Source organism: Haplochromis burtoni, unplaced genomic scaffold (assembly GCF_018398535.1).
Source record: "Haplochromis burtoni strain Fernald_Lab_line unplaced genomic scaffold, NCSU_Asbu1 Contig_21, whole genome shotgun sequence".
Classification (NCBI taxonomy): Eukaryota; Metazoa; Chordata; class Actinopteri; order Cichliformes; family Cichlidae; genus Haplochromis; species Haplochromis burtoni.
Genome location: NW_024582382.1, coordinates 3,467,064 through 3,492,778, shown reverse-complemented (window position 1 = coordinate 3,492,778; position 25,715 = coordinate 3,467,064). Strand labels below are relative to the sequence as shown.

The 25,715-nt window shown below is 37.9% G+C and overlaps 2 protein-coding genes across 2 annotated transcripts; both read right to left on the bottom strand.

The window, feature by feature from the left end:
• Positions 1-555: 555 nt before the first annotated feature.
• Positions 556-15,842, bottom strand: LOC102301777 (hemicentin-1). The gene is made up of 15 exons (XM_042218662.1): positions 15,556-15,842; positions 12,279-12,563; positions 11,865-12,185; positions 11,473-11,727; positions 11,101-11,358; positions 10,668-10,994; positions 10,332-10,571; positions 9,976-10,203; positions 9,577-9,840; positions 7,240-7,323; positions 2,747-3,004; positions 2,165-2,491; positions 1,828-2,067; positions 1,466-1,693; positions 556-1,337 (listed from the first exon to the last, which is right to left on the bottom strand). Exons 1-15 carry the CDS (start codon positions 15,605-15,607, stop codon positions 781-783), a joined length of 3,924 nt encoding a protein of 1,307 aa, XP_042074596.1. The 5' UTR covers positions 15,608-15,842; the 3' UTR covers positions 556-780.
• A 7,094-nt stretch (positions 15,843-22,936) lies between these two features.
• Positions 22,937-25,709, bottom strand: LOC106633584 (B-cell receptor CD22). Its single transcript, XM_014339277.2, has 6 exons — positions 25,347-25,709; positions 24,956-25,207; positions 24,550-24,804; positions 23,864-24,208; positions 23,470-23,721; positions 22,937-23,311 (listed from the first exon to the last, which is right to left on the bottom strand). The coding sequence occupies exons 1-6, from the start codon at positions 25,660-25,662 to the stop codon at positions 23,139-23,141; spliced, it is 1,593 nt and encodes a 530-aa protein (XP_014194763.1). The 5' UTR covers positions 25,663-25,709; the 3' UTR covers positions 22,937-23,138.
• Positions 25,710-25,715: the final 6 nt, after the last annotated feature.

Here is a 25,715-nt window from a genome sequence, read left to right as displayed (position 1 = left end):
TTTATTTATGAGTGACTTATGTATGTATGTATGTATATATATGTATATATTGTACTATTCTTAGTTAGTGTATTGTCTGTCTTGTCTTAATGTTGGTTTAAAATGGAGCACTGTAACAAAAAAAATAATTTCCCCCAGGGATCAATAAAGTATTCTGATTCTGATTCTGATTCTGATGAGGCATCTTTCTCAGATCCCCAAACCACCTCAACTGGCTCACTCAGCTCTCTCTTCACCACAACAGACCGGTACAGCATCCGCATCACTGCAGCCAAAGCACCAATCCGTCTGTCGATCTCCCGCTCCCTTCTCCCGTCACTCGTGAACAAGACCCCGAGATACTTAAACTCTAATATTTAACGACTAAAAAGAAGCTGCCTTGTGAGGAAAGTGAAAAAGAAATAAAAAATAATACATGAAAACAGATTTTAATCCAAATAGAGGACACAACATGGGTTACTGTTAACAGTTTCCTGCTTCATAGCACTGGATAACACAGTATTTTTGCATCACAAGTGTAACCTTTTTATTGTTTTGCACATTTATACTGTTTTCAGGTCTATGAAGTTTAGAAATGGATCATAATCCATTTATGTGTAAATATGCTTTTCATTTTCTAGCTTTTAATGAATCAATGACTCATATATAAATATGTAACTTGAAATTCAATAATGTAATTAATCTGTAAAATACTAACAAATCTAAATTGTATTAATGAGTTTGACAAACAGAACAGAATGCAGCAAAGATCCTACGCATTGCCATTGGCTTGTGCAAAAGTCAAATGGCTATATTAGACATTTGGCACACCGGAACAAAATTGTATTGTCCACGTTTTTTCTGCCTGTTGTGAAAATAGACCACGAGGAGGGTAAGACCGATGATCAATAGAGTGAGAAAAGCCCAAATAGCTGGAAAGAGGACTTTACTGGTATTGCCTGTAAGACCAACAAAATAAAACAACATGTGACTTCTATTTAATACATGTTGCCATGCATTGTTGAAATTAAACATCAGTAATTTTTTACTTCCTACATTTCCATAACTGTTCTGCACAGAGTCAGTAATCATACCTGTTATCATCAGTGTGACGAATCGTGTATTTCTCCCAACTTTATTCTCTGCAACACAAACGTAAAAACCAGCATTGGTAGACGTGGCTCTAGTGATAGTGATTATCTTCTGGTGCCCCTCAGTGGTCACATTTGAATTCAAAGCAGGTGTGTAAACCCATCTGATGTTTGAAGGTGGGTTACTGTCAGCACTACAACTTAAAGTAACATCTTCACCCTGGAGCACCTGCTTGCTTTCATTTCCATTCTTGAACTCAGGAGAATCTGGAAAAAATACAAAATTTTGAAAGTAAGTAATGTCCTTCAAAATATATTATCATCTCAAAAATTATATATTTTCACTGTGGAGAAATCATAAAAAGACAATATAATTCTGAAAATTTTAAACTTACACAAAATTTCAAGATACAGTGTGTGTTCAGCTGTTCCATGTGTGTTGTGTGCATTAAGCAAGTATTTTCCACTATCGTTCTTTTTCCAGAGCTGTGGGGAAACCATCTGTTTGCCATCTTTAAACCAGGTGAGGGTGGGTGTAGGTAATCCTACTGGTTCACAGATACTTTGATGTTTATCATTCACTGTGATCTCATAGTGCTCTTTGCAGGTGAAAGAAGGACTGACTGTAAAAATGGTATCAGATTCATTTAAATAAATAAGTAAATAACTGAAAACAAAATATTATCATGTCAATACTTTAGTGTGTTTTATCATTATTCGGCTAAAATATAAAATGATCCAGGTCTGATGCACTCACATTCCACTGTGATATGAACTGAGGTGTTGCTTCTGCCACGACTGTTTTCAACTATAGCCGTGTACTTTCCTGAGTTAGTCCTGGTCAGTGGCTTAGATGAATTAATGAGTTTCTCCTCATAGAACCACTGAACAATGGGAAAAGGGTTCCCATCAGGCTGACAGGATAACATGTCAATGCTGAAGGCAGCACTTTCATTAACAGTGATGTGGTCTGGACAAGATTCCATGAATGGTTTATCTAGGAAGGAATATCAACATAGGTTAATTTATATTTCATAGATCACAGAGCTGTGTCTTAGATTTAAAAATATGAAGTAAGTAGTTGGGAATCTTACAAAGAACAACAGCAGTGTAAGGTGGTGAGGTTACATTAGGGGAGAACTTTGGTCCTTTGGGTCCGAGGTGCAGCTCAGCCTCACATCTAAAAGTTAATCCATTGTAGTCTCTCGGAGTGGAGATTCTCAGAGTAGAAGATGCGTTTACTGGAGTCATAGTGGAGTCATTAAACATCTGTGTGAGCACAGTTTCATTGCCTCTGTACCACGTCACTGTGAGATTCTGTACAGGAGCAACACTGATGACATCACATTTCAGATCATACTCTCTGCCCTCCACCATTGGACCATGACCCATGTCAGACACTGACACAGAGTCTGGAGTTTCTATAAACAAATCAAAGTGGGGGAAAAAACAATCAAATATAAGCATACAGAAAATATGCATTATTTCACACATGATGTTGCTGGTTGCAGATAGATTTTCATTTTGACTAAAACGTACTAACAATTGAATCAGAGTAATTAGAGGATAATAGATACCTGCTGAGCATTATAAGTGAAATCACTGTTGTATTATAATACAAATATCAGTTCATGTAGTTTATAACACAATAAAACAGTGTGTGCACATGTACTTACTATAAACAGTGATGACTGGACTCACAGTATACTGGGATCCATCATTTAGAGTAACATAGCAAAAAGGATTTGGAGTCCACTCTTCCACTTTGTCAACCCTCCAAGTGACAACAGGAGGACGCTCAAATCCTGTACCTCCAAATGGAGCCTCCCAGCCCATTCCTTCAACATCTGTGGCTGATGTGCTGCAGTTGATTAAAACTGGATCTCCAAATCTCACAACCATTTCAGAAGGTGTCAGTGTTAAAGGGAAACCTGCTATTCACAAAGAAATGTTTTCAGTCACAACAGTCAACAGTATGTGACTATGTCTAGCCTGTTTCAGTTTAAGCGTTGTTTTCATTAAGTTGCATGATCAAAAGAATGTTTTGTCTCACTCCCATTTCTTTTTGTTGCATGTTGAAGCTGTGGTTGGAGCCCTGTTAAGATTGAACCATGCAAAATATGATTTTTTGCCATTTTTCAAGTGGTCTTAAACTACATGAAACGGAACAAAAAACTAAATCAAAAAACAAGTTCAAACTACAGAACTCACTAAGTGCCCAAGACACTAGGGGAAGAAGATCAGGAAACAGAATAACACCCAGGAACTACTCTGATGAAGATCAAAGGGAAACTGAGACAATATAGACACAAGAGAGTTATTAGGGGAAGCGGAGACTAATAGGAAACACTCAGGAACTCAGGAATAGCGTGGCGAGTAAACTCATCACAACTCACAAGAGACAAGAGAGTATCACAATAAAACAGGAATCGAACAAACACAAAGACCTACTGATACAAACCTGATTCAGAAAAAGAGCAAACACAGAGACAAAATGCTGTTTAATCACAGAGACAAGACAAACAGCTTGTGGACAAGAGAGGAAACTTGCACTAATACAAAAGAGCTAAGAGCTAAGCTAATTCAGAAGCATTAAGGAAATGACATTAAATTAAATACCATAGAACTAGAACATAAATTATTAATTATTTACCCAAAAGTAAATCAAAAACCACCAAAACTCAAAACACATAACCCAAGATCCTAGCAACAAAGTTTTGTAAATGGTGCTAGATTCTGATGATTTACTGATGATGTTTCAACCATAAATAACACTTTTAACTTGAAAATGTTAAATGTTAAAAATTCAGATGTTATATCAGTGACAAGTTTCATCTTTTTTATTTTAATTTGAATCTCATTAAAAGGGAAGCATTTACAAAGCACCATTATTTTCAGTTTGTCGTTACCCTCGCTGCTGACATGTGGAGATTGTGGCCATTGAAACTAAATGCAAGCCATAAACTGAAAGTGAAGTTAAAAAAGAAAGTAAAATGTTTTGTTCTTAACTGCCAAATGAAATACTATCCAACCTATCCTTTCCCACCTGCATTACACAGCCAGTTTATGACACATAGAGCTCTTAAGCACTCACCACACACTGAAAAGATGAGCATGGGGAAGCCCAGCATCCAGACAAGCAGCATGTTTAGTCAGCATACAGGATGAAGCAGATGGATGGAGGAGGTGAAGACTGTTTCAGGATTGCCCAGCAGAAGTTCAGTTTCAGGATTTGCATTAGATATCCTGCAGTACAGGATTCAACGTTATCTTTACAGGTCCCCAAATAGCTCGTCTTAATTGATTATCCTACAATCACATCTTTACAACATTTGTCATTGTCTAAAAACTTAAATATCTGGCCAATTACAACTATGACAAGTACAATAATCCATGTCATCAATAGTGGGCAAATATTTGTCCAACTTATCTTTTTAAATAATAGATATAATACAATATGTTTTTTAGTTGTTGTTTTTTTTTAAATTAGGTAGTTTACATCTATATGTAAGATAATAATTGTAAAGCTCAAGATTCAGACAAAATCTAAACATTGAAAAATGTGTCCAGGATTAACTTTAAAAAGCTTCACTTTCCACAAAAGCAACATGTTAGTAATAAAAAAAAACACTCTTTGTTTCAACTACTAAATGTTAAAGAAAAAACTGGGAAAACACAGGGCGCTAACTGTGAACGCAAAGTTCTGCAAACACAAGAGAGTTTCTACGCATTCATTCCTTGCCAGAAGACCTCTGGTGTTAACACAGATTCTATAAAAGATTGATGCAGCCACCAAGCCTGTCATGAAGACTCGAGTTGATAACACTTTGTACACACTCCTGTGTTGCTTTTGTTGATATGGATGAATCACATGCTCCACATGAGAGACGTGCAGCTACTTTGACTGAGCTAATGCTTGAAGTTGATTGTGGTGGTGGATACTATGTACACTCTGTTAGGACAAGGGGTGAGAGAATTTGTTACTTTTTCACTTACAATACATGTAATAATTAATTAATGTAAATATAACTTTAAGCGTGCATTTTTTGCTTTCTGCCTGCTGCCAAGAAAAGTTTATCAGCACTTATGGTCCTACCAGTGGAAACTGACCACTGGTAACACAAATGACCTACTTTTGGAGGAGGAAAGAAAATGTACAGCACACACACCAGGTTAGTTATAGTTGACTGAAACTTCATCTGCTGCACCTCACACATTTCTATGAGATGGTGACTTTGAGCAACAGTGCTGCAAGGGCAAATTTTGAAACAATGTTTTAATTTACGTATAGCTAATACCCACACATGCTCGAGTGACATGTTGAGATGCTGCAAAATTTTCACTTTCACTATGACACACAAAGATCCCCTAGTTTGAACATTGCTGGATTTTTATGTGAAACATAATAGGAAATTTTAGGATTCTGATTTTCTCTGTTTTAAGTTGATTTGGCTGAGTGGAAGGCTCTACATGTTTTATCTTATAGATATATTCATCTGTACAAGTTATCTTTGGAATGTTCTGACTGTAATCTGTGAACATGATGGGTAGACAATGTGTTTCTATGCTTCTACGCTTGTTGTCATTCTTTGTCAAAAGCCATGCAGACTGCTGTTGTACTCTGTACTGTTGTTTGACCCCTTTGCAAAGACAAATTAAAACCTCACAAAGACAAGCTGTTTGTGTAGATCAGTTTCTTTCAGATTTCCATAACACCACTGAACTTGACACCCTTGGACCTTTGGCTGTGCATAGCTCTGTCCATAAAAATTACAAATAGAATGGTTGATAAATGGCCACCCTGGCAGAGTTAATTCATGTGTTTGGAATTATAGTTATAAAATTTAAACAAGATCTATATTATTAAAAGAATGAACAGACTGTTTTTGGTTTTTTTTGCTTTGTTTTTTGGTGCTGTTAGGCTCCGTCTTATTACAAATTTGTTATACAGAGCATTAACTGTGAACAGTTTTTGTCTTGAATAACTTTTGCAAAGTAAATTCGTTTGACTTTTTACTCAAGTTAGAACCTTACTGAACGACCTTTATGGTGCCAGAGATTGTCATGATCATGTAATTTTAATAGTTTTTAAAATTTAGCAGTTGTGGTTCTGATTTCTATTCTTTTATCAGGTTTTCTGGTTCCTACTGTTGTTTACTGTGTAAGTTTCATTCTTTTTCATTGGTATTCTGTTCCTCTTCTGTTCTATATTCTGTTAGTACTAGTTTTCTCAGTCTTCCCTCTGTGTGGTAAATGTCCTTTGAATTTAGCTTGATATTCAGTAATGTACAAAATACTAAGAAACTAAAACTTTAAACTAAATGTTAAAGAGTACAGAGTATAATGCCTGCATTCAAAATATATTAAAGTAAAAGCAGAAAGTAGCAATACAATACGTAAATGTTAGGCGATACTCATCTGCATTCGGAATGGTCCTGTCTCAGCTGTCCTCCAATGGTGTCGGACATTAAACAGTACTAACAAAACTATATTACTACTTTAAGGCACTTCTAAGTTGGTTTCACTTTTCATATCGTGACTATTAGCTTCTCACTTCTTTCCTCACCTTGCAGAAAATGTATGTTAATGACACTGACAATATCATACATACAAACGAGGCAGATGATAGACTCACCCAAAGCCCTGTGTCCAAATCAACGGTCACTTATTTGGCCAAACTTTTAGATTATTTCTCTCACACAAAAAAAGAAAGAAAAAAACCTCTCCAAAGTTATCCCAACAGCTTGGAGGACGCCCCAAGGGAGTACAATCTCAGCATGATGTAAACCTGCTCCGGCGTTTCTTTCTTCAGTTCAAACTCGAAATCAACACCATGATCCGACATTTAACTCGGGCAGTTCTTGTTCTTTCAAAAAAAATTTTACATTGCGACAAAAACAGGAACAAACTAGTTTTCGCATCCCCGTCAAGCGAAAATACTACTAGTCTGTGTCGCATCTTGATAGCCTGCACTGGTCAAAGTTGTACTTCTGCATTGATAGCGTACTTCTTTAATCTGGTGTATAAAAATCATTCCCCGAGATACAAGCTCCGGAAATTCTGATTCTGTGCTTTGCTTGGGTTTTATATTGCATGGGCTGTGATTTTAATCTGTGGCTGTATTCTTTCTTGATGCATGTTTTTGTTGTGAAAGTCGAGTTTTACTTACAGCTGAGGGAGTTCGTGTCCTTGAAGGACACTGTCGTCAGCCAATTAGGACAGGGAGCCACCAGGAAGGGACCAATGAAGTGGCCTGGTGGGAGGGACAGAGACACGGTGCAGAGAGACCTTGCTGTGGGGCAGGAGGAGAGGTGGGGAGGTTCTCGCCCAGCCTTGTGAGGTGAACGACTGGAATTGCTAGAGACGGAGAAATACAGAAGTGCAAAACGAGCGGAACTACGAGAGAATCGGTTGCGGATAGAGTTAAGATCTGTGCTCAACTATTAATGTTCTTATAAGGAAATTAAATCCAAATTTGGTAATTCGGAGCAAATGACTGCCGGTTGTTCATCCTTTGCACAGGGGATCAGCGCCCAGCACGCTATAGATTGAAAAACACAGATTAGTGCATTCCAAGTCGGGAGGGACCTGATCCTCCAAATTTCTTGTGGACCTGATCAGTGAATTTTGATTGCACTTTAAGCTTTGTGTTAGGGAGCCTCTGAGTATAAAGACTTTTTGTTCAGTCAATTGCCTGAGACCCATAGCTTTGGGTTTTGCTTTTTCTTGTGATTTTTAATGCTTAATAAAGTTTTTCAAATGTTGTATTGTTGCAAATATATTATTTTTAGATTTACTAATGAGAGTCTTTGTTATTCAAGGTAATCTTTCGTGATAATCAAAACCCAAGGCTCGGACTGAAGCAAACATTATGCTCCTTTAGCATAATGGATATTAACTAAAACATAGTTCTTTATCCTTCACTGTCTGAAAAACCTCTGAACTACTGGCATGTATTGGTCATTGTAAAATAGTCTGTTTGGTCACAATTCACCTGTAATGACTTGTTAAAGGCCTTTAAAAGGAAAAAGAAAACACATATCCTCATCTTGTTTATTTAAGTATTTATTTAATTAACTGAAAATAAAACCTAAGGAAACCATCACTTTACACTCTGACTAATACTGGGCGACACCCACCTTTTTGAATCAAATCATTAAGGATCCATAATTAAGTTCTGATCCATGAAAATAGGATATTTTGTTTAAATACAGTGACATATGGCCGAACAATGTACACAACTCATATTTCAAGACTGAAAAGAAGCTGCCTTGTGAGGAGAAAGAAAAAGACAGCAAAATATAAAAATAAGATTTTATTCCAAATAGAGTACACAACAAGTGTTTCTGAATAAACATTTTAATGTACAGGTTTGGTTAATAGTCCTTAAAATGGCTTGTATGTAACAAAGCAGAAATAATAATAAGACTGTTGTGAAATATAACTCTGGAAAATGAGAAATGTGGAAGTACTGTTCTTAAAGTGAGATTGTCACTTCTATATCGTCATAGGCCAACAGACCTTTTGCTAGCAGGCAAAGTGTGCTTCAAGTGCATTAGCTATGCTAAAGAAACACAAATTGTATTTGTGACAATAAATTAATTGGACTTTCAATTTTAATGTGTTTTTGAGATAAGAGGGGATGCAAAAAGTAATGTAGGCCTACAAATGTTTTAATAAATAGGCTTTGTATTGAGGTTTATTTACTAGTTGGTTGCTTTGAGCTTATAATATATTGTATTTGGTGATGCAAGAGATATATTTGCGTAACCTGAACAAATACTGGTTTACCATCGTTAATGTGAACAAATGTTGAGATATTGTTACAATTGTCACAGTTCAAGTACAACTAAAGAAGAACATTCATGGACATGAGTCACTCTATTGTGCTTTAGTTCTCATGTAATGATAATAGGGTTATTCATGCACTTCTTGGCAATGTATTAACATCTGTCGTTCCGTACCTTTCAAAGAGACGCTGGTCATCATAGAAAGAGATTGAGTTTGTCTCTCTTTGTTTAAGGAAGTAGAATAAATCCTGTGATTAAAGCTGTAAACAAGCTTATGATCCATTCTTCTGTATTTTAATAAACAGTTGCAGGATTTTGGATCACCTCCCTACCTGAAACCCACCAGGCCAGGGGGCAACATTTGATATACAGAACAGGATTCGTTAAAAATCCTTAGCTTTTCCATTGGCTTGTACACTAGTCAAAGGGATATTTGAGACATTTGACACTTTGACAGGAAAAAAACTGTAATGTCCACGTTTTTTTTGGCAAATGCGACAACAGACCACAACAAGAATCAGAATGATGATCAATAGAGTGAGCAACAGCCAAATGATTGGAAATGGGATTTGACTGCTTTTACCTGTAAGAGAAACAAAATTCAAAACATAAGATTCATTTAATTTCTCAATCCCATGCATTGTTGAAATTGAACATCAGTAATCTTTCACTTTCTACATTCCCATAGCTCTTCTGCACTGAGTCAATAATCATACCTGTTATCATCAGTGTGATGAATCGTGTATTTCTCCCAACTTTATTCTCTGCAACACAAATGTAATAACCAGCATTGGTAGACGTGGCTCTAGTGATAGTGACAGTCTTCTGGCGCCCCTCAGTGGTCATGTTTGAATTCACTGCAGCTGTGTAGATCCAGGTGATGTTTGAAGGTGGGTTGCTGTCAGCACTACAGCTTAAAGTAACATTCTCACCCTGCAGTACCTCCTTGCTTTCATTTCCTTCTTTGAATTCAGGGGCATCTGGAAAAAATACCAAATTTTGAAACAGAAATAATATCCTTCAAAATATGCTATCATCTCAAATTACTTATTTTCACTGTTGAAAAATCATAAAAAGACTATATCATTCTGAAAAATTAAAAACTTAAAACTTACACAAAATTTCAAGATACAGTGTGTGTTCAGCTGTTCCGTGCGTGTTGTGTGCATTAAGCAAGTATTTTCCACTATCGTTCTTTTTCCAGAGCTGTGGGGAAACCATCTGTTTGCCATCTTTAAACCAGGTGAGGGTGGGTGTAGGTAATCCTACTGGTTCACAGATACTTTGATGTTTATCATTCACTGTGATCTCATAGTGCTCTTTGCAGGTGAAAGAAGGACTGACTGTAAAAATTATACAAATTCATTTTCAGAGTAAATAATTGAAAACAAAATATTATCTTGTCAATACTTTAGTGTGTTTTATCATTATTCGGCTAAAATATAAAATGACCCAGGTCTGATGCACTCACATTCCACTGTGATATGAACTGAGGTGTTGCTTCTGCCACGACTGTTTTCAACTATAGCCGTGTACTTTCCTGAGTCAGTCCTGGTCAGTGGCTTAGATGAATTAAGGAGTTTCTCCTTATAGAACCACTGAACAGTGGGAGGAGGGTTCCCATCAGCTTGACAGGATAAAATGCTCTTGCTGAAGGCAGCATTTTCAACAACAGTGATGTGGTCTGGACAAGATTCCATGAATGGTTTATCTAGGAAGGAATATCAACATAGATTAATTTATATTTCATAGATCACAGAGCTGTGTCATAGATCAGAAACATGAAGTAAGTTGGTGGGAATCTTACAAAGAACAACAGCAGTGTAAGGTGGTGAGGTTACATTAGGGGAGAACTTTGGTCCTTTGGGTCCGAGGTGCAGCTCAGCCTCACATCTAAAAGTTAATCCATTGTAGTCTCTCGGAGTGGAGATTCTCAGAGTAGAAGATGCGTTTACTGGAGTCATAGTGGAGTCATTAAACATCTGTGTGAGCACAGTTTCATTGCCTCTGTACCACGTCACTGTGAGATTCTGCACAGGAGCAACACTGATGACATCACATTTCAGATCATACTCTCTGCCCTCCACCATTGGACCACGACCCATGTCAGACACTGACACAGAATCTGGAGTTTCTGTAAATAAATAAGCGAAATCATTGCTATATCATATTACAAATTTCAATTCATATAGTTTATAACACAATAAAGCATTGTGGACATTGTGGTCTCATGTACTTACTGTAAACAGTGATGACTGGATTCACAGTACACTGTGATCCATCAACCAGAGTAACATAGCAAAAAGGACTTGGAGACCACTCTTCTAGTTTTTCAACCCTCCAAGTGACAACAGGAGGACGCTCAAATCCTGTACCTCCAAATGGAGCCTCCCAGCCCATTCCGTCAACATCTGTGACTGATGTGCTGCAGTTGATTGAAACTGGATCTCCAAATTTCACAACAGTTTCAGAAGGTGTCAGTGTTAGTGAGCAACCTGCCATTCACAAGAAAATATATTCAGAGTTAGAGATGATTTGGTGTAAAATAAGACATAAGTCAGCAGTTTCATCTAAATCATCCACAATTTTAGATGTGAAGTAAGAATATATACCTGTTGGTTCAACATGAAGATGGATTGTCTTAGTTATGTTTCCCAGATAATTGGTAGCTGTGCATGCGCAGGTTTTATTGCCATTTACTCGAGGTAAACTGAGACTGGTTGTGTTCTCCAACATGTTTTTCCCATCACAAATCCAGTTATACACAGGAAGAGGGTTTCCAACAGCTTCACAGCTCAAGATGATATCAGTGCCCTCAAGTGCATAAGTGTCATCAGCACTATTTTGTGTCTTTAGCTCCGGAGCGTCTGAAATGATAAACAGTTTTTTATCAGTTCTCACATTTACACAATTGAAAGCTGAACAGAAGGGAACTTGTGTTTAATCTTTAAAAAAAATAAAAATAAACTTCTGTTCATGTGTAAACAGCAGGATATTTACTCACAGTGGGCTGAAACTCTGTGTGTTTTAGAAATGGCAGGAAGTTTTGGTCTGTGTGGTCCAAAGTCCAGCTGAGCTTCACATCTGAACTCCACTACATTTTCTTCTCTGCTGATGTTGACTCTCAGAATAGAGGACTCATTTACTGGAGTTTTGGTTGTTGTGTCATTGAAAGATTCTGTCTGGATTTTTTCACTGTTTTTGTACCAGCTAACAGTGACATACTGAACAGGAGCAACATTGATGATGTCACACTGCAGTCTGTACTGTGTTTCTTCTCCTATCACATTCACAAGCTGTACAGAATGAACAACTTCTGGATTCTCTGCCAAACAAAGTTAGACAACAGTTAGTTACTCGTGATCGTTGCTTTTAGTTTTCTTAGCATTGCTCTGTATTCATTTCAAATTAAACTTACTGAATGTAATAACTTGAAGGTCCTTGCTGCATTCATGAGACTCATTTAGTTTTACTTTGCATTTGATCGTCACATTCCAATCTGACAGTGACACTGACTGGGAGATAGACATTTGTTCTTCTATGATGCGAGAGGTTTCATTTCCAACTGTAAAGTACAGCCCTTTATGTTCAGCCAGTGCTGTGGTGCAGTTTACAGTGACAGGATTTACTCCATATTCTTCTATGATCTCAGGTGGACTCAGAGTAAGAGGGTTGTGCTCTGGTGGGCATATGCTGTCAGCATCTGTAAATAGACAAGATTGATGTGCTTATTAGGTTTTATTTGTCCTGCTTCACATTTTTTCACACTAAGTATTAATAATAAACAGTACAAAACAAAATCAAAAAGAATCAGTAATATATGGTAAAATGCAGGATATTAAAATGCAGCCACTCATTTGCCTCAACTGTTTTTAAGCATATCCCTCATGTTCAGAGGTTCAGAAATCCTTGAAAAATTGACCATGTGAGGCCCAGTGAGATCTCAGTGCAATTAAAGAAGGCCAGTATTACAATGACAAAGCAAAGTAAATCAGAGATATTAAAAATTTAGTTAAGTGTCCTAGTCATGTGTAATAATTCTTAAAAAGAGAGAATACTAGAGATGGCACGATACCACTTTTTTATGTCCGATACCGATACCGATATCATAAATTTGGATATCTGCCGATACCGATATGAATCCGATATAGTGTTTTTTAATCAACAAAACTGTTTTTTAAAATATCTTGCTGCATTTTGCAAGTCTGCAAGTTCATACTCAAGTTTAAAACAACAACTACACTAAAGCTATTCTGTTATACCTGTATACAAAAAAAATATTTCATAGTTCAGCAATACTGATCAATCTAATAAACTTAGACCTACACCATCCTCCCTATTCTGGTATTTTAAAGAGTACTTAGCGTAAATATTAAGCAACCTAACTAATAGGGTTCCAACTCCCAGCAACAACAAAAATAAATAAATAAAAAATAGGGAACCACCCCTCACGCGCCACCTCATGATGCTTAATCGACGTAATCAACATTAATTTGATGCAGTGTGAAAAAAAATGCACAGAAATCAATTATTTTTCAAGAAATATTAAATAGATTCAACATCTTTCTTCAACAAAATTGCAGACTGCACAGATGGTACCTTCCCAAAGGAAAAAGTACTATAGCTTACTAGGGTATATATATTAGACTTAATAGTCACTATATACAGTAATTGACTTCTATTCATTTTACATCAAATTAAAACTTTGGGTGTCAGATAATTATTTATTAAAAGCTAGACATTTTAAATGAGAATAAGAAAGAAAAGTATGTCTTTGTGCCCCCTTTTCCCAGTTAATGCCCTATCGGCCCCCCTGGCTAAACTTTGCTAGATCCGCCCCTGCACAGTTACCAGCCGTCAGCTACGTAGAAAAAGATCCTCGAGTAGAAAGTAATATTAAATAAATTGTAACAACAGCTTATCAAGCTTAAACGTGCTGCTGTTGTTCAGCCGCTGGTTTCCTCTTTCTGGCGCAAAGTGGACCAAAAACAAAGAAGAGAGACTCGCGACAGAAAAGCCGATCAGCTGATCATTAGCAGTTTCACGATTGAAGTAGCAGCCGGAGAGCGAGAGGCAGTCGCTCGTTAAGCTTAACGCAGGAATGCTTTACAAAGATTCAGAGATGGACTTACACACTTGCTTTACTTCTCTCGGGGATAACTTTGTCGGAGATGAAATGCCAGGTTGCTAGCGAAGCTCCAAATGCTATCCAGACCACCGACAGGTCCCGCATGCCACAGCCACTCTATCACGTGATGCATACTGCTCCGATGTGCTAACGTTCTGAGGTGAGTTACCGCGTGTTGCAAGTTTTGTGAGGTGCTTTCGTGATATTTAATGGATCGGATTACATTTTTTATTTTTCTCCGATATCCGATCCAGTAATTTAGGTCAGTATCGGACCGATACCGATACGTAATATCGGATCGGTCCATCTCTAGAGAATACCAAAAGTCCTAAAAGACAGAAAACAACGTTTAACATTTCAAGGACCCTCTAGGATGTTGGCACATTATTAACGTCCACATCTAAGAGACACCTTCATCAGTTAAAACACAGTGTTCACAATAAGATGCAAAAATAAATATATTTCTTTGGAAAGAAACTGTGCTAAATACTGATTAAAACTAATACAATTCATTTTGAAATTAAAGTGCATTTATATGTTGTCTGTTATTTAAACACTATAAATAAATATAGTACTAAATAAGTATACCCCCTACTGCTTTCACAAGTTTTAAGAGGGTTTATGAGGTTTGAAGAGGCATCCACATGCTGCTAATCAAATCCATGAGGATGTTTAACTGATCATCAAGCAAATTCAACCCAAAGTCAGACTGTACAATGCTCAGATAAAGTCCAATAAAAAAAGAGCTGCACGTCAGACTCTACAAAGCCTCACTCAGCATGTTAGATGTTTAAGATCAGTTTATATTGTGAACCAGACTGGAATTATAATTTGTTTTTAACAAATGTATTAAAGGTATTTTAATATTGGAAGAAATCTGCTTTAGTAGTGCACTTTCAAACCAGTGTTTTGGTTAGGATGTTTGAAAACACTCTGTATATTTCCTGGGGGTGAAATTCCACTAGGTGGCGTGGTCGCAGCTTAATCATAACATCTCTGACCACCTACACACACACACAAAAAAATTTCCCACAACTATGTGAGAAACTGATAACATTGTAAAGAAAGTGGTTACTGCAAGTCATTGCTGCTAAAGGTTTTTTAAAAGCTACTGAATGATGGGGTATAATTAGTCTTTCACAAGACTGCAAAGAGTCCTGTGAAAGCTTTATTTTTCATCAGACTGTAAAGTTCAATATGGCCCACGCTCTCTCAGTTTGATGAAAACGGAACTTTGTACTAGAAGTAACGTTCACCTCTCCCACTTAAAATGGGTTTTCATTTATTCTTTTAAAAGTCAGAGGTTACATTGATAGTCCTTCGAATTCCATTAGTACCTCATTAAAATGGGAGTATTTTATTTTTTAAAAAACACATATAGAAATTATTAGTTTTAGTTTGCTTTTTTGTGCATTTACCACCAAGATACCGAAAGTTAGGCCAAAAAGAAACTCAAAGTTACCTAAAAGGTTTTACTCCTGTCAACTCAATAAAATAATCAATTTTTCAGATAGATACAGAGTTAAGGAAAATCCCTTTGTACTTAAAGAACATCTTTATTACTCACCACATAGTGAAAAGATGAGTATGAAGAAGCTTAGCATCCTCACAGATAGCATGCTTGAACAGCATGCAAGAGGAATAATGAGATGGAAGGAAGTGAGCAGTGTTTCAGGATCGTCCAGACGATGTCCAGCTTAAGGACCCGGGTTAGATGAATATCAGTTCGATGCAGGAGATATGATGTCCGCCTGACAGGCTGGCAGTATCACATGCAGAAAGAAAACATAGAGGAAATTCAATGCTCTTGTGTACAGGAAACACTGTGAAACCCGAAATACAAAACCACATCCAGAGCCAGCGCTTTGTGAAGTAACGGTAGCTTAATGATGCCCCTCCCCCTATGTTTTGTGCCATTATTCACTGTTCTTTTACAAAGTGTCTAATTTCTACAAAGAAGAGAGAAATTATGTGAGTTTACAGAGAAATACAAATTCTAGCACAAAAATGCACCACAGAAGGCAGATTTGTCAACCTAATCCATTTTAGTGATCACCCAGTTATTCACAGTCGATGTACATGTCATAGTTTTTATGTTTTTAATAAACACAGACACAGAAAGTTTGTTTCATTCTCTCTACACTTATGTGAGAATCATCCACATCATCTTTTTCTGTTTGCACATGTTCAGAATATAACCCTTTTTATGCTGGTTTGGTCATCATGGAAACTTGTTTGAGGGAGCAGGATCCTCCTTTGAACGCCATCGTGGTAGTGGCTTTAATAGTGTCTAATAATAGTGTTTAATAGTGTATATGACAGAGTTATTTATTGTATTATTCATTTCTTTAGTTATTATTAGTTATTTTAATTAGTTATTATTATTTATTTAGTTATTTATTGTAAGTGTTAATTCCTGGCTTTCAAAGGGCAAAAGGTCACCTATACTGCTCCCATTTCCGACCCATCTTGTCTCCTCTAGATGACTTTCCACCCTCCCTGAGCTCGACTCTGCTCACACCAGACCCACATGCATCAGCTGGTACTCTGCGGTCAGTCCTGCTATGCCCTTGAGTGAAGGGAAAATATGCATTAAGGGAGGATGTACAAAAAGCAACATGCAGATACAGTTTTATAATATGTCAACATATAGCATTTTGAAATTCAGCAGTATTAAATAAAAACATGAAAGGCATTTTATAAAGTTCCCTTACCACTAGGGAAAGTCTCATAAACAACTTCTCAGTTTGGTTTAAATAAGCAATTGAAAATCTGAGTGTAAAACCACGGTGGTAAGATGGGCATAGGAATCTGAAAAAGTAAAAACGTATGCAAAGAGATCAGCCTTAATGGTCTGTCATGACAGGCATGCTCTCGCAACCACACCATGTGCTCTCTTTCTCTTTAGCCATTTGAGGAAGTGGTGAAAAAAAGAAAAGAAGACACTTGAGGAAGTGGTGCAACACAGAAATTATCCACACTTTTGTGTTCTATTGTTCATATCCTGTTCTTAACTGCAAGCTCAAAAGGCAAGTATTATAAAAACATAAAGTCTTTTGTTCAGTGATAATGCTGCTAGCTGTTTTTCTCAGACAGATAGGATCGAAACCAGGGAGTCATTAATGCTACCAGCCTCTGCTGTTTATCTGAGCAGTTAAATAAATTTGACAGGAAATAGATACACTGCTCAAAAGATTAAAGAAACAGTTTGAAAACACATCATAACTCACCGGGAAGAAAATCACAATAGATAATATGTTGGAAATTAAAGGAGGCCACATCATTTAAGGGGAATGACAGTTATCAAGCTATCAAAGTGAAAGAAATGATGTGACAGGCTAGCACATTTTGCTGATACTTTTTTATCTGCAAACAGCAAAAAGATAGTATGTCTCAGTGTGCATGCTTTCTACCCTAATTGAGCATTCAAACCATGTTGTACAACAAGCTTCACTGACACACAAGTTCACCAATCTGTGGGCTCATTCACTATTTTGCAAAAGGCTGCAAAGGTAAACACCTCAATTCTAAGAAGGTTTGTAATAGTGCAGCATATAAAGTTCTTTTTTGTGTTAAAAAAAAACCCAAATCAAATTCATGATTTGTTATAGTCACAATACACAGCATTCATGAGCATATGAGTATGGTTGTGTTTAGCAATTTGTAGCTCCAGGCAAGAGATTTAGTGTTAAGAAGAGGAAAATGCTTGGCACCAGGGGTTTGTGTTGCTGTTTTCACTAGCCTAGCAAAAAGCCCTGCCTTGCATTCTCATATCTGCCTCCAATCCCCATGCCATCTACAACACAGATACTGGAAAACAATCCTGTGATTTTGCTTTGTGCAGATATACATCATGACACTACTAAAAACCACTTGTAATGTTGATTTGATAGGTTAGTGGAGCATTCTGCAACTAAGCATGAGTTTAGATGTGTGTAATCACATACACCACAGATGGTGGTGGTAAACATCTCATTCTCTTTATTCTAAAGCTTCTCAAGGACTCCTTGCTCTTTTTCAGTAGTGTTAGAATCTTAAAAAGAAGGCGACTGGAGTTCTTTAAACTCTAGGAAGTTTAATCATCATGTTCTTTAGCTCTAAAGACTATGACCCGGATTACTGAGAAACTACACAGATACAGTTTCAATTTCCCTATCATAAAATCACAATTATTTTTGTTAAACCCCTTTAATAAAGCTGAAAATCTGCACTTCAGTTACATTTTAATTGAGTTTAAATGTTTGATTGTCCAAAACTTTATAGACCCCAACCATATCAAGTTTTAGTTGCAGCTGTTATAACTGTATAGTTGCCATGTTATCAATAATCCATAACTTGTTGTCCAACTTGACTTCAGTGGCAGATATGATATAATTTGATTTTAACAGCTAGGGTTGTTGGCTTTTATTGAGCAATGACCTGCAGTTTGCACTGGCGCAGTTTGCAGCCAAGTTTGAAGTGACTGGGATCTAAATTACCTCCAAGTCTGATGCCCTGGCTCTCAGCTGGAAACAAGTTGCTGCCACAAGTGGAGACGCTTAAGAGTCTCAAGATCTCAAGAGCAAACAGATTGGTACAGTATCTGCGTTGATGCTGATTTTGTACTACTCTGTTGTGTTGAACACAGAGCGTGGAGTGTGAAGGCAAAGATGTACTGGTCAGTACAAGTTCTAGGTAGTGACTCAGAAAATGAGACCATGGATCCAAGTGGCCTTTGGAGATAACACAAGGAATTTGGGCATTTGGTAGGGGCTCAGAATAGAGCTGCTACTTCTTCTCCAAATTGAAAGAGCCAGTTGGAGTGGTTCAGGCATTAAATCAGGATGCCTCCTGGCCCTCGCATGTCCTACCACAACCCAGTATCACAGCTAAATGTTTAATGACATCTCAGTCCACCGTGTCCATTTCACGCTTTGGAGATGCAAATCATGATTCATGTTTCATATTTAGACTATTTACATAAGTTGAAACTCCACTTAAGTACCTCAATAGTGTATGAGTTTGTTATGATCCTGTACATGATTTTCTTAGGTTTTGAAATTTAAGAAATGTGTTTATTGTTTGGGTTTTGATTTCTGTTCTTTTTTTTTTTTTTTTGGAGTTCTGGTACACAAATAGTTCACAGACTGGGTTAAGTTGAAAATAATGTTTTTATTAAACACACAGACACAGATTAAGTTTGTTTTATTCTCTCTACACATGTGAAAATCATCTACATCATGTCTTACCTTTGCACATGTCCATAATTTAACCTTGTTATGTGGGTTTGATCACCATGGAAACTCTCTTCAGGTTGGTTAAGTAGTGTCCACTCTGATACCACACATCATTCATATTGGATTGGGCACATATTTGATACTATCAGGCTCATTTATGATAATTTAAATAACCACATTAATGGGAAAAAGTCAACATACAGCAGACAGCAATCAGTGGAAGTGGAATCCAAACTGGTGAGACATTGTGCCAGGAGAGGGAGTCCCCTTGGATTGCTATGATATTAACCCGACTGTAGCTGTTACCAGTCACTGTCAGGTTCCACATAGAAGCTGTTATATTTAGTTCTAAAGTAAGCAATGTCTAATGAATAGATTATGTAGTAGAAGCAATATTGCCTTCCTCTACATAAATTATAGAGGTCAGTTAGCATTTATCTAAATAAATAAATGCATCAGTTGTTCACTTCTATTGCATGCAGTTTATTAAAGTTTGAGTTTCATTTCTTTATTAGTTCCATACCATCACTGCTCACTCTCTTACTATAAAGCTGTCATTTACTCCCAATTTTTACTTGGTGAACGGTGAACATAAAGATGTGAAGTTCTTCTCTCTTTGGCCTGGTGTTGGAAACAGTGAGTGTGACGAAGGTGTGCTCCCTGGCTCAGCTGCAGGAAAGGGGTGGTGCAGTGAGTTCAAGGGGCAGTGCCAGAGAGGTTGGTGGGACAGGTGTGTGGTGTTTTAGTTAATAAGCTCTCTCGCTCTCTCTTTTCCTGTGTTATATTTAATGAAGCCGGAGGCTCCATCATTAGGTACGGGCTCAAAATCAAAATTGCTGGTGATATCCAAATCAACACAGTCTACGTCTGTTTGGGAAGTGCTGCTTGTAAGCAGACTACATGCAAATGATAAATGAACATTCAGGCTCTCCACAGGTCAAATGCAAAAACGTTCCTGGGTACAAACCATGCTGGTAATTCAAATGTCTAAATACCACTGAGTATCTTGCAAATGTAACAGATGAACTTTTCCAGTCAAAGTGCTGAATAGTGGATGTATTCAAACTGTACTGTAAAGAATTCTTGCTCTGATTTCCCTGATCCAAGGATTCTCCTTCACACTGCCAACATCAATGCCATACATCGTGGTCTGGATGAAAGTGTAGAAGACACAGGAGGAAGGGCTGAGCGGGGCCGGTTTCCTTGAGAAAAACCTCCACGCTTCCTCCCACCTTGATGAATTTCATCAGGTGGTCAGGCAGCATTAGATGTGCTAATCTTTGAAGACTTTCTTCCCTTAGATATTGGAGGTAACAAGTTAAGCAGCAGAAGGACGGCAGACACTTCACAGTCCCATACACCCTCGTCAGGATCATGCTGTGCAGAAACAAGCACCTCATCCAATTCTGCACTCTGAGGCAGATTGCAATCTTTGATGATTCTTGGCTTGAAGAGTGTTGGCCACTTGGCGAGTAATTTTGAGCTAGAAGAAGGGAGTAATACAAGAACTTTGTCTCCGGGTGAAAATTGCCTGAGTGTGGCCTCTCTGTTATACAGGCGATGCTGACATTGCTAAGCCTGGAGCAAATTCTCCCAAATCAACCTCCCCAATGTGTGGAGTTTTACTCTCAGGTCCAGCACGGATTGAATTTCATTCTTTGAGGGGCTCGGACCTTCCTCGCAGCTTTCCCTAATCAGGTCGAGCACCCCACGCAGCTTCCTGCTGAACAGCAGTTCAAAGGGAATAAATTCAGCCACTCCAACAACCCAGTCAATAAGTTCAAACAGGACCTACATTAATGGTAGGGGGCACAAAGGTGCTTTTGGTATGGTTGGCTGGTTAATAAGTTGGCATTCCGGAAAGGATGCGCACCAGCAGCGCACATCCTCTCGGATGCCTGGCCAAAAAAATTGGGTCATAATTTGCTCTTGTCAAACCCCCTATGCCCTGCCCTGCCATGGGGTTATAGTGAGCCACCAACAAGTGGGTGTGTGTCTCCTCCGTGCAAGTGTCACAACTCACTCGATACAGCCTATCTTTTAAAAATACAAAACACAAGTAGGTCCGCATGGCTTCAGGGCACACCACGTAAGCATCAATTTCAATCACTTGGTCAAAGGCTGAGCACAGGGTGTCATCACGAGACTGCTCCAGTGGAAAATCTCCCATGATGGGAATTACATTACATGCTACTAATGGTTGTGATCGCATCCCCGCATAGGGTGAGAAGCTTAGCAATCCGGGAGGGGCTCATTATGGACATACTTAAGAGTCCATTCTTTCACATCGAATGGAGCCAGTTGAGGTGTTTTTTTGCATCTGACAAGGATGCCTCCTGGGCGCCTCCTGGGTGAGGTGTTCCAGCATTATCCTACTGGGAGGGGGCCCCGGGGCAGACCCAGGACACGCTGGAGAAATTATATCTCTCGGCTGGCCTGGGAACACCTTGGTGTTCCCTGGACAAGCTGGAGGAGGTGGCTGGGGAGAGAGGGGTCTGGGCTTCTCTGCTTGGGCTGCTGGCCCCGGCCCCAGATAAGTGGAAGAGGACGGACGGATGGACTCTTAAGTATGTCCATAATGACCACTCCCATTAAAAAACTTAACACCCTCAACTCTGCTACATCCAGATCCACTTCCTGTCTTTTTGTTAGTGCCACCATCTTCAAACATCACACATGAGACACAGGTCTCGCTATCATCTTGCAAACCTTCAACTTTCACCATTGCTGCTATTCTTCTGTCACAAGGAACCCCTGACTGCACTCTCTTATTAATCTTACTAGTACAATGTCCATTGCTTTGGGTGATTGACCCCACATTACCAGGTATTTAAACACATCTACCTTCACTATCTTTACTCCTTGCAGCTTCATTGTTACGCATGTGTCCTTCTCATTTACACACACATATTGTGCTGACTTTAATTCCTCTTTTCTCCACAGTATTTTGCCACCTCTCCATATTATTGTTCACCTGCTCACTACAGATAACAGATACAGATTGTGAGTATCATAGATTATGAAGAATCCTGCATAAAATACTAATCACCATCACATACCTCTGACACTTAACTTCCTCACGCAGTACAGCAATTCCCCTCTTGGGAACTGGCCAGATGAGATATATAATCTCTCCACGGGGGTCTGGGTCTCTCCCAGGGTCTGCCATGGTTGCCAGTTAGGCTGAGAATACCTCTTCTCATCCTATCTCTAAGACTGACCCCAGCCTGTGTACAGAGGAAGCTCATTTTGTCTGTCTGCAGTCCTGACCTCAATCTCAATGAACATTTGGAGATCAGCTTGGACATCCTGTTTGTGCCAGAGTGAGCAGCACAACCACTGACTAGCAGTGTGTGAAAAGCTGGTGACCAGGATAAGGAAGCTGTGCCGGGCTCTTGTCTCTATGTATGTTTTTTTCCAACAGTGTAAGATTTATTGCAAAAAAAAAAACATTGTTATAACAAAAAAAATATTAAACTCAAATTTCCTTACATGATGTGTTAAGTTTCTAAGTTTTATTATCTGCTGCCTGAGAAATCTCTGAACCCTTACATGCGATTTCAGATTTAACAGCTGGTGGTCAATGTGAAACTGCCTCTGTAGTCAGACTTTGCTTGTGATATTTATTATTTTTTTATTTATCTTTTGATTACTTGTTTTTTAAGAAAGGAAAACACATGACATAATTTTATTTTTTAAAAAATATTTATTTAATTAATAGAAAAGTAATAGAAGTAATAGAAAATAAAACTTTTTTTAAAAGCCCATCAGCATGGATCCATTGTTGAAGTGGGTGGGCCCACATTTCCAGGAATGTGAAGCTTGGAGTTTTTTATACAAATGGGTGTAGAACTTCTTTTTTAATGAAAGAAAAATAATTAGGTAGCACATAAAATTAAGTTTTTGCTTCGATTTACAGAAAGCAGCAGATATCTTATTTGTTTCCATTAGTTTGTGTCAAAGGGATATCTTTGTCAGAAACAAAACTATAATGTCCATGTTTTTTCCACTGATTGCGACAGTAGAACACAATGAAGATGGAGATGATGATGGCTGCTACAAATGGCAAAGCCCAAATGACTGCAAAAGTGATTTTATTGGTTTTACCTGTAAGATAAAAAAAAAAATAAAACCAAAGTTTACTTCTCAAAACTTCCTAAAATACATTGATCAATTTAAACATCAGCTAACACTTCTCTTTAGTCATCAGTGTCCTCTAAATGTCCCACAGCAATATTAGGCTTGAAATAAACAAAGACGTGTACCTCTTGGTTCAACATGAACATTGATCGTCTTGGTTACGCTTCCCAGATAATTGGCAGCTGTGCAGGTGCAGGTTTTACTGCGATTTACTCGAGTTATATTGAGACTGTTTGTGTTCGCTAACATATTCTCCCCATCACAAGTCCAGTTATAGACAGAAGGAGGGTTTCCTTCAGCTTCACAGCTCAAGGTGATATTAGAACCTTCAAGTAGATAGTCATGATTACTATCTTTTGTGTTTACCTTTGGAGCATCTAAAGAGACAAAAAGATGTTTGTTATTTGTTTAAATAATTACTTGTTGTATGCCTCATTTTCACATTGTTAAATTCAGTTTAGAAATGAAAAAATCCAAGAAATATTCTGTTTTTGTGTAAACAGCAGGATGTTTACTCACAGTGGGCTGAAACATTGTGTGTTTGAGAAATAGCGGGAAATTTTGGTCCACGTGGTCCAAAGTCCAGCTTGGCCTCACATCTGAGCTCAACGACTTTTTCTTCTTTGCTGATGTTGACTCTCAGAATAGAGGACTCATTTACTGGTGTTTTGGCTGTGTTACTGAAAGATTCTGTCTTGATGATTTTATTGTTTTTATACCAAGTAATAGTGAGATACTGAACAGGAGCAACATTGATGATGTCACACTGCAGTTTGTATTGTGTCTTGGTGTACTTCTTGTCCTCTTTGTGCTTCAACATCAGACCATGATTTATTTCAGAGATTGACACGGTCTCTGGGGTTTCTGCAAATGAAGCAAAGTAAAAAATACATTTAGAACATATGGCAAATGGATGCGCTTGTTAGCATCAATATGAGAAGAATGAATGCATAAATGCATTGATATTAAAAGGTTGGGTTTTTCTTGCCACTAACAGAGTCTTCTTCACAGTTCTACATGAAAGTACAACATTTGGATCAGAGCTACAGCAGGTTACTCGACAACATCGTCTTCAAAGTTGCAGTGTGAGCAAACTGAAATTATGCCTTTGTTATACAAAAATAAATAAATAAAAGTATTTTACATCATAGCCTGTTTCATCTTAATTTCTAGTACAATAATGCAGTTTTGACAGATGTACTTACTATAAACAATGATGACTGGGCTCACAGAACACTGAAAATTGTCATTTAGAGTGATGCTACAGAAAGGACTTGGAGTCCACCATTTCAGGTTTTTAACCATCCAAGTGACATCAGAACCAGGTTTAAATTCTTTGTCTCCAGCAGGAGTCACCCAGGCCATTTCAGCAACATCTGTGGCTGATGTGCTGCAGTTGATTGAAACTGGATCTCCAAATCTCACAACCATTTCAGAGGGTGCCAGAGTTAGAGGACAACCTGCCATTCACAATACCTTCAGTTAGACATGATTTGTTATCAAATCAAAAATAAGACCCCCAACAAAAGAATAACACCCACAACATTAGAGATCAAATAAAAATAAATTTAAGAAATAAATAACAACTAAATAATAATAAAAGATGTGTACCTCTTGGTGTGATATGAACATTGATTGTCTTAGTTATGTTTCCCAGATAATTGGCAGCTGTGCAGGTGCAGGTTTTGTTGCGATTGATTCGAATAATATTGAGACTGTTTGTGTTCTCCAGCATATTCTCCCCATCACAAGTCCAGTTATACACAGGAGAGGGGTTTCCTTCAGCTTCACAGCTCAATGTGATGTTAGTGCCCTCAAGTGGTGAGATGTCAACAGTACAACTTGTGTTGATCTCAGGAGCATCTGAAGAGACAGTTTTTCTTATCATTTTCACATTTACATAATAGAAAGCTGTAATGAATAGAACTTTTGTTTAATCTAGCCTAAAAAATACAATTAAATAATCTTCTGTTTGTGTGTTAACCTCAACATTTTTACTCACAGTGGGCTGAAACTCTGTGTGTTTGAGAAATGGCAGGAAGTTTTAGTCCATGTGGTCCAAAGTCCAGCTCAGCTTCACATCTGAACTCAGTGGCTTTTTCTTCTCTGCTGATGTCGATTCTCAGAATCGAGGACTCATTTACCAGTGTTTTAGTTGTTGTGTCATTGAAAGACTCTGTCTGGATGGTTTTATTATTTTTGTACCATCTCACAGTCAGATGTTGAACAGGAGCAACATTTATGATGTCACACCGTAACCAGTACTGTGTTCTTGTTTCTTTATTGTAAGGCACTATGTGTACTTGTTCCTCCATCATTTGACTTTGATTCAGTGGATATATTGACACAATGTTTGGTGTTTCTGTGAACA

What these genes read in the sequence shown, in the direction of transcription:
- LOC102301777 (XM_042218662.1), bottom strand. Translation starts at nt 15,607, where the DNA reads ATGCTATCTGTGAGGATGCTAAGCTTCTTCATACTCATCTTTTCACTA. An exon ending in TCCAGTCATCACTGTTTACA is followed by an intron (nt 10,995 to 11,100) that starts GTAAGTACATGA and finishes ATTTATTTACAG; the next exon opens with AAACTCCAGATTCTGTGTCA. An exon ending in ACTGTATCTTGAAATTTTGT is followed by an intron (nt 9,841 to 9,975) that starts GTAAGTTTTAAG and finishes TATTTTTTCCAG; the next exon opens with ATGCCCCTGAATTCAAAGAA.
- LOC106633584 (XM_014339277.2), bottom strand. Translation starts at nt 25,662, where the DNA reads ATGATGGAGGAACAAGTACACATAGTGCCTTACAATAAAGAAACAAGA. An exon ending in ACACAGAGTTTCAGCCCACT is followed by an intron (nt 25,208 to 25,346) that starts GTGAGTAAAAAT and finishes CTGTCTCTTCAG; the next exon opens with ATGCTCCTGAGATCAACACA. An exon ending in TGTTCATATCACACCAAGAG is followed by an intron (nt 24,805 to 24,955) that starts GTACACATCTTT and finishes TGTGAATGGCAG; the next exon opens with GTTGTCCTCTAACTCTGGCA.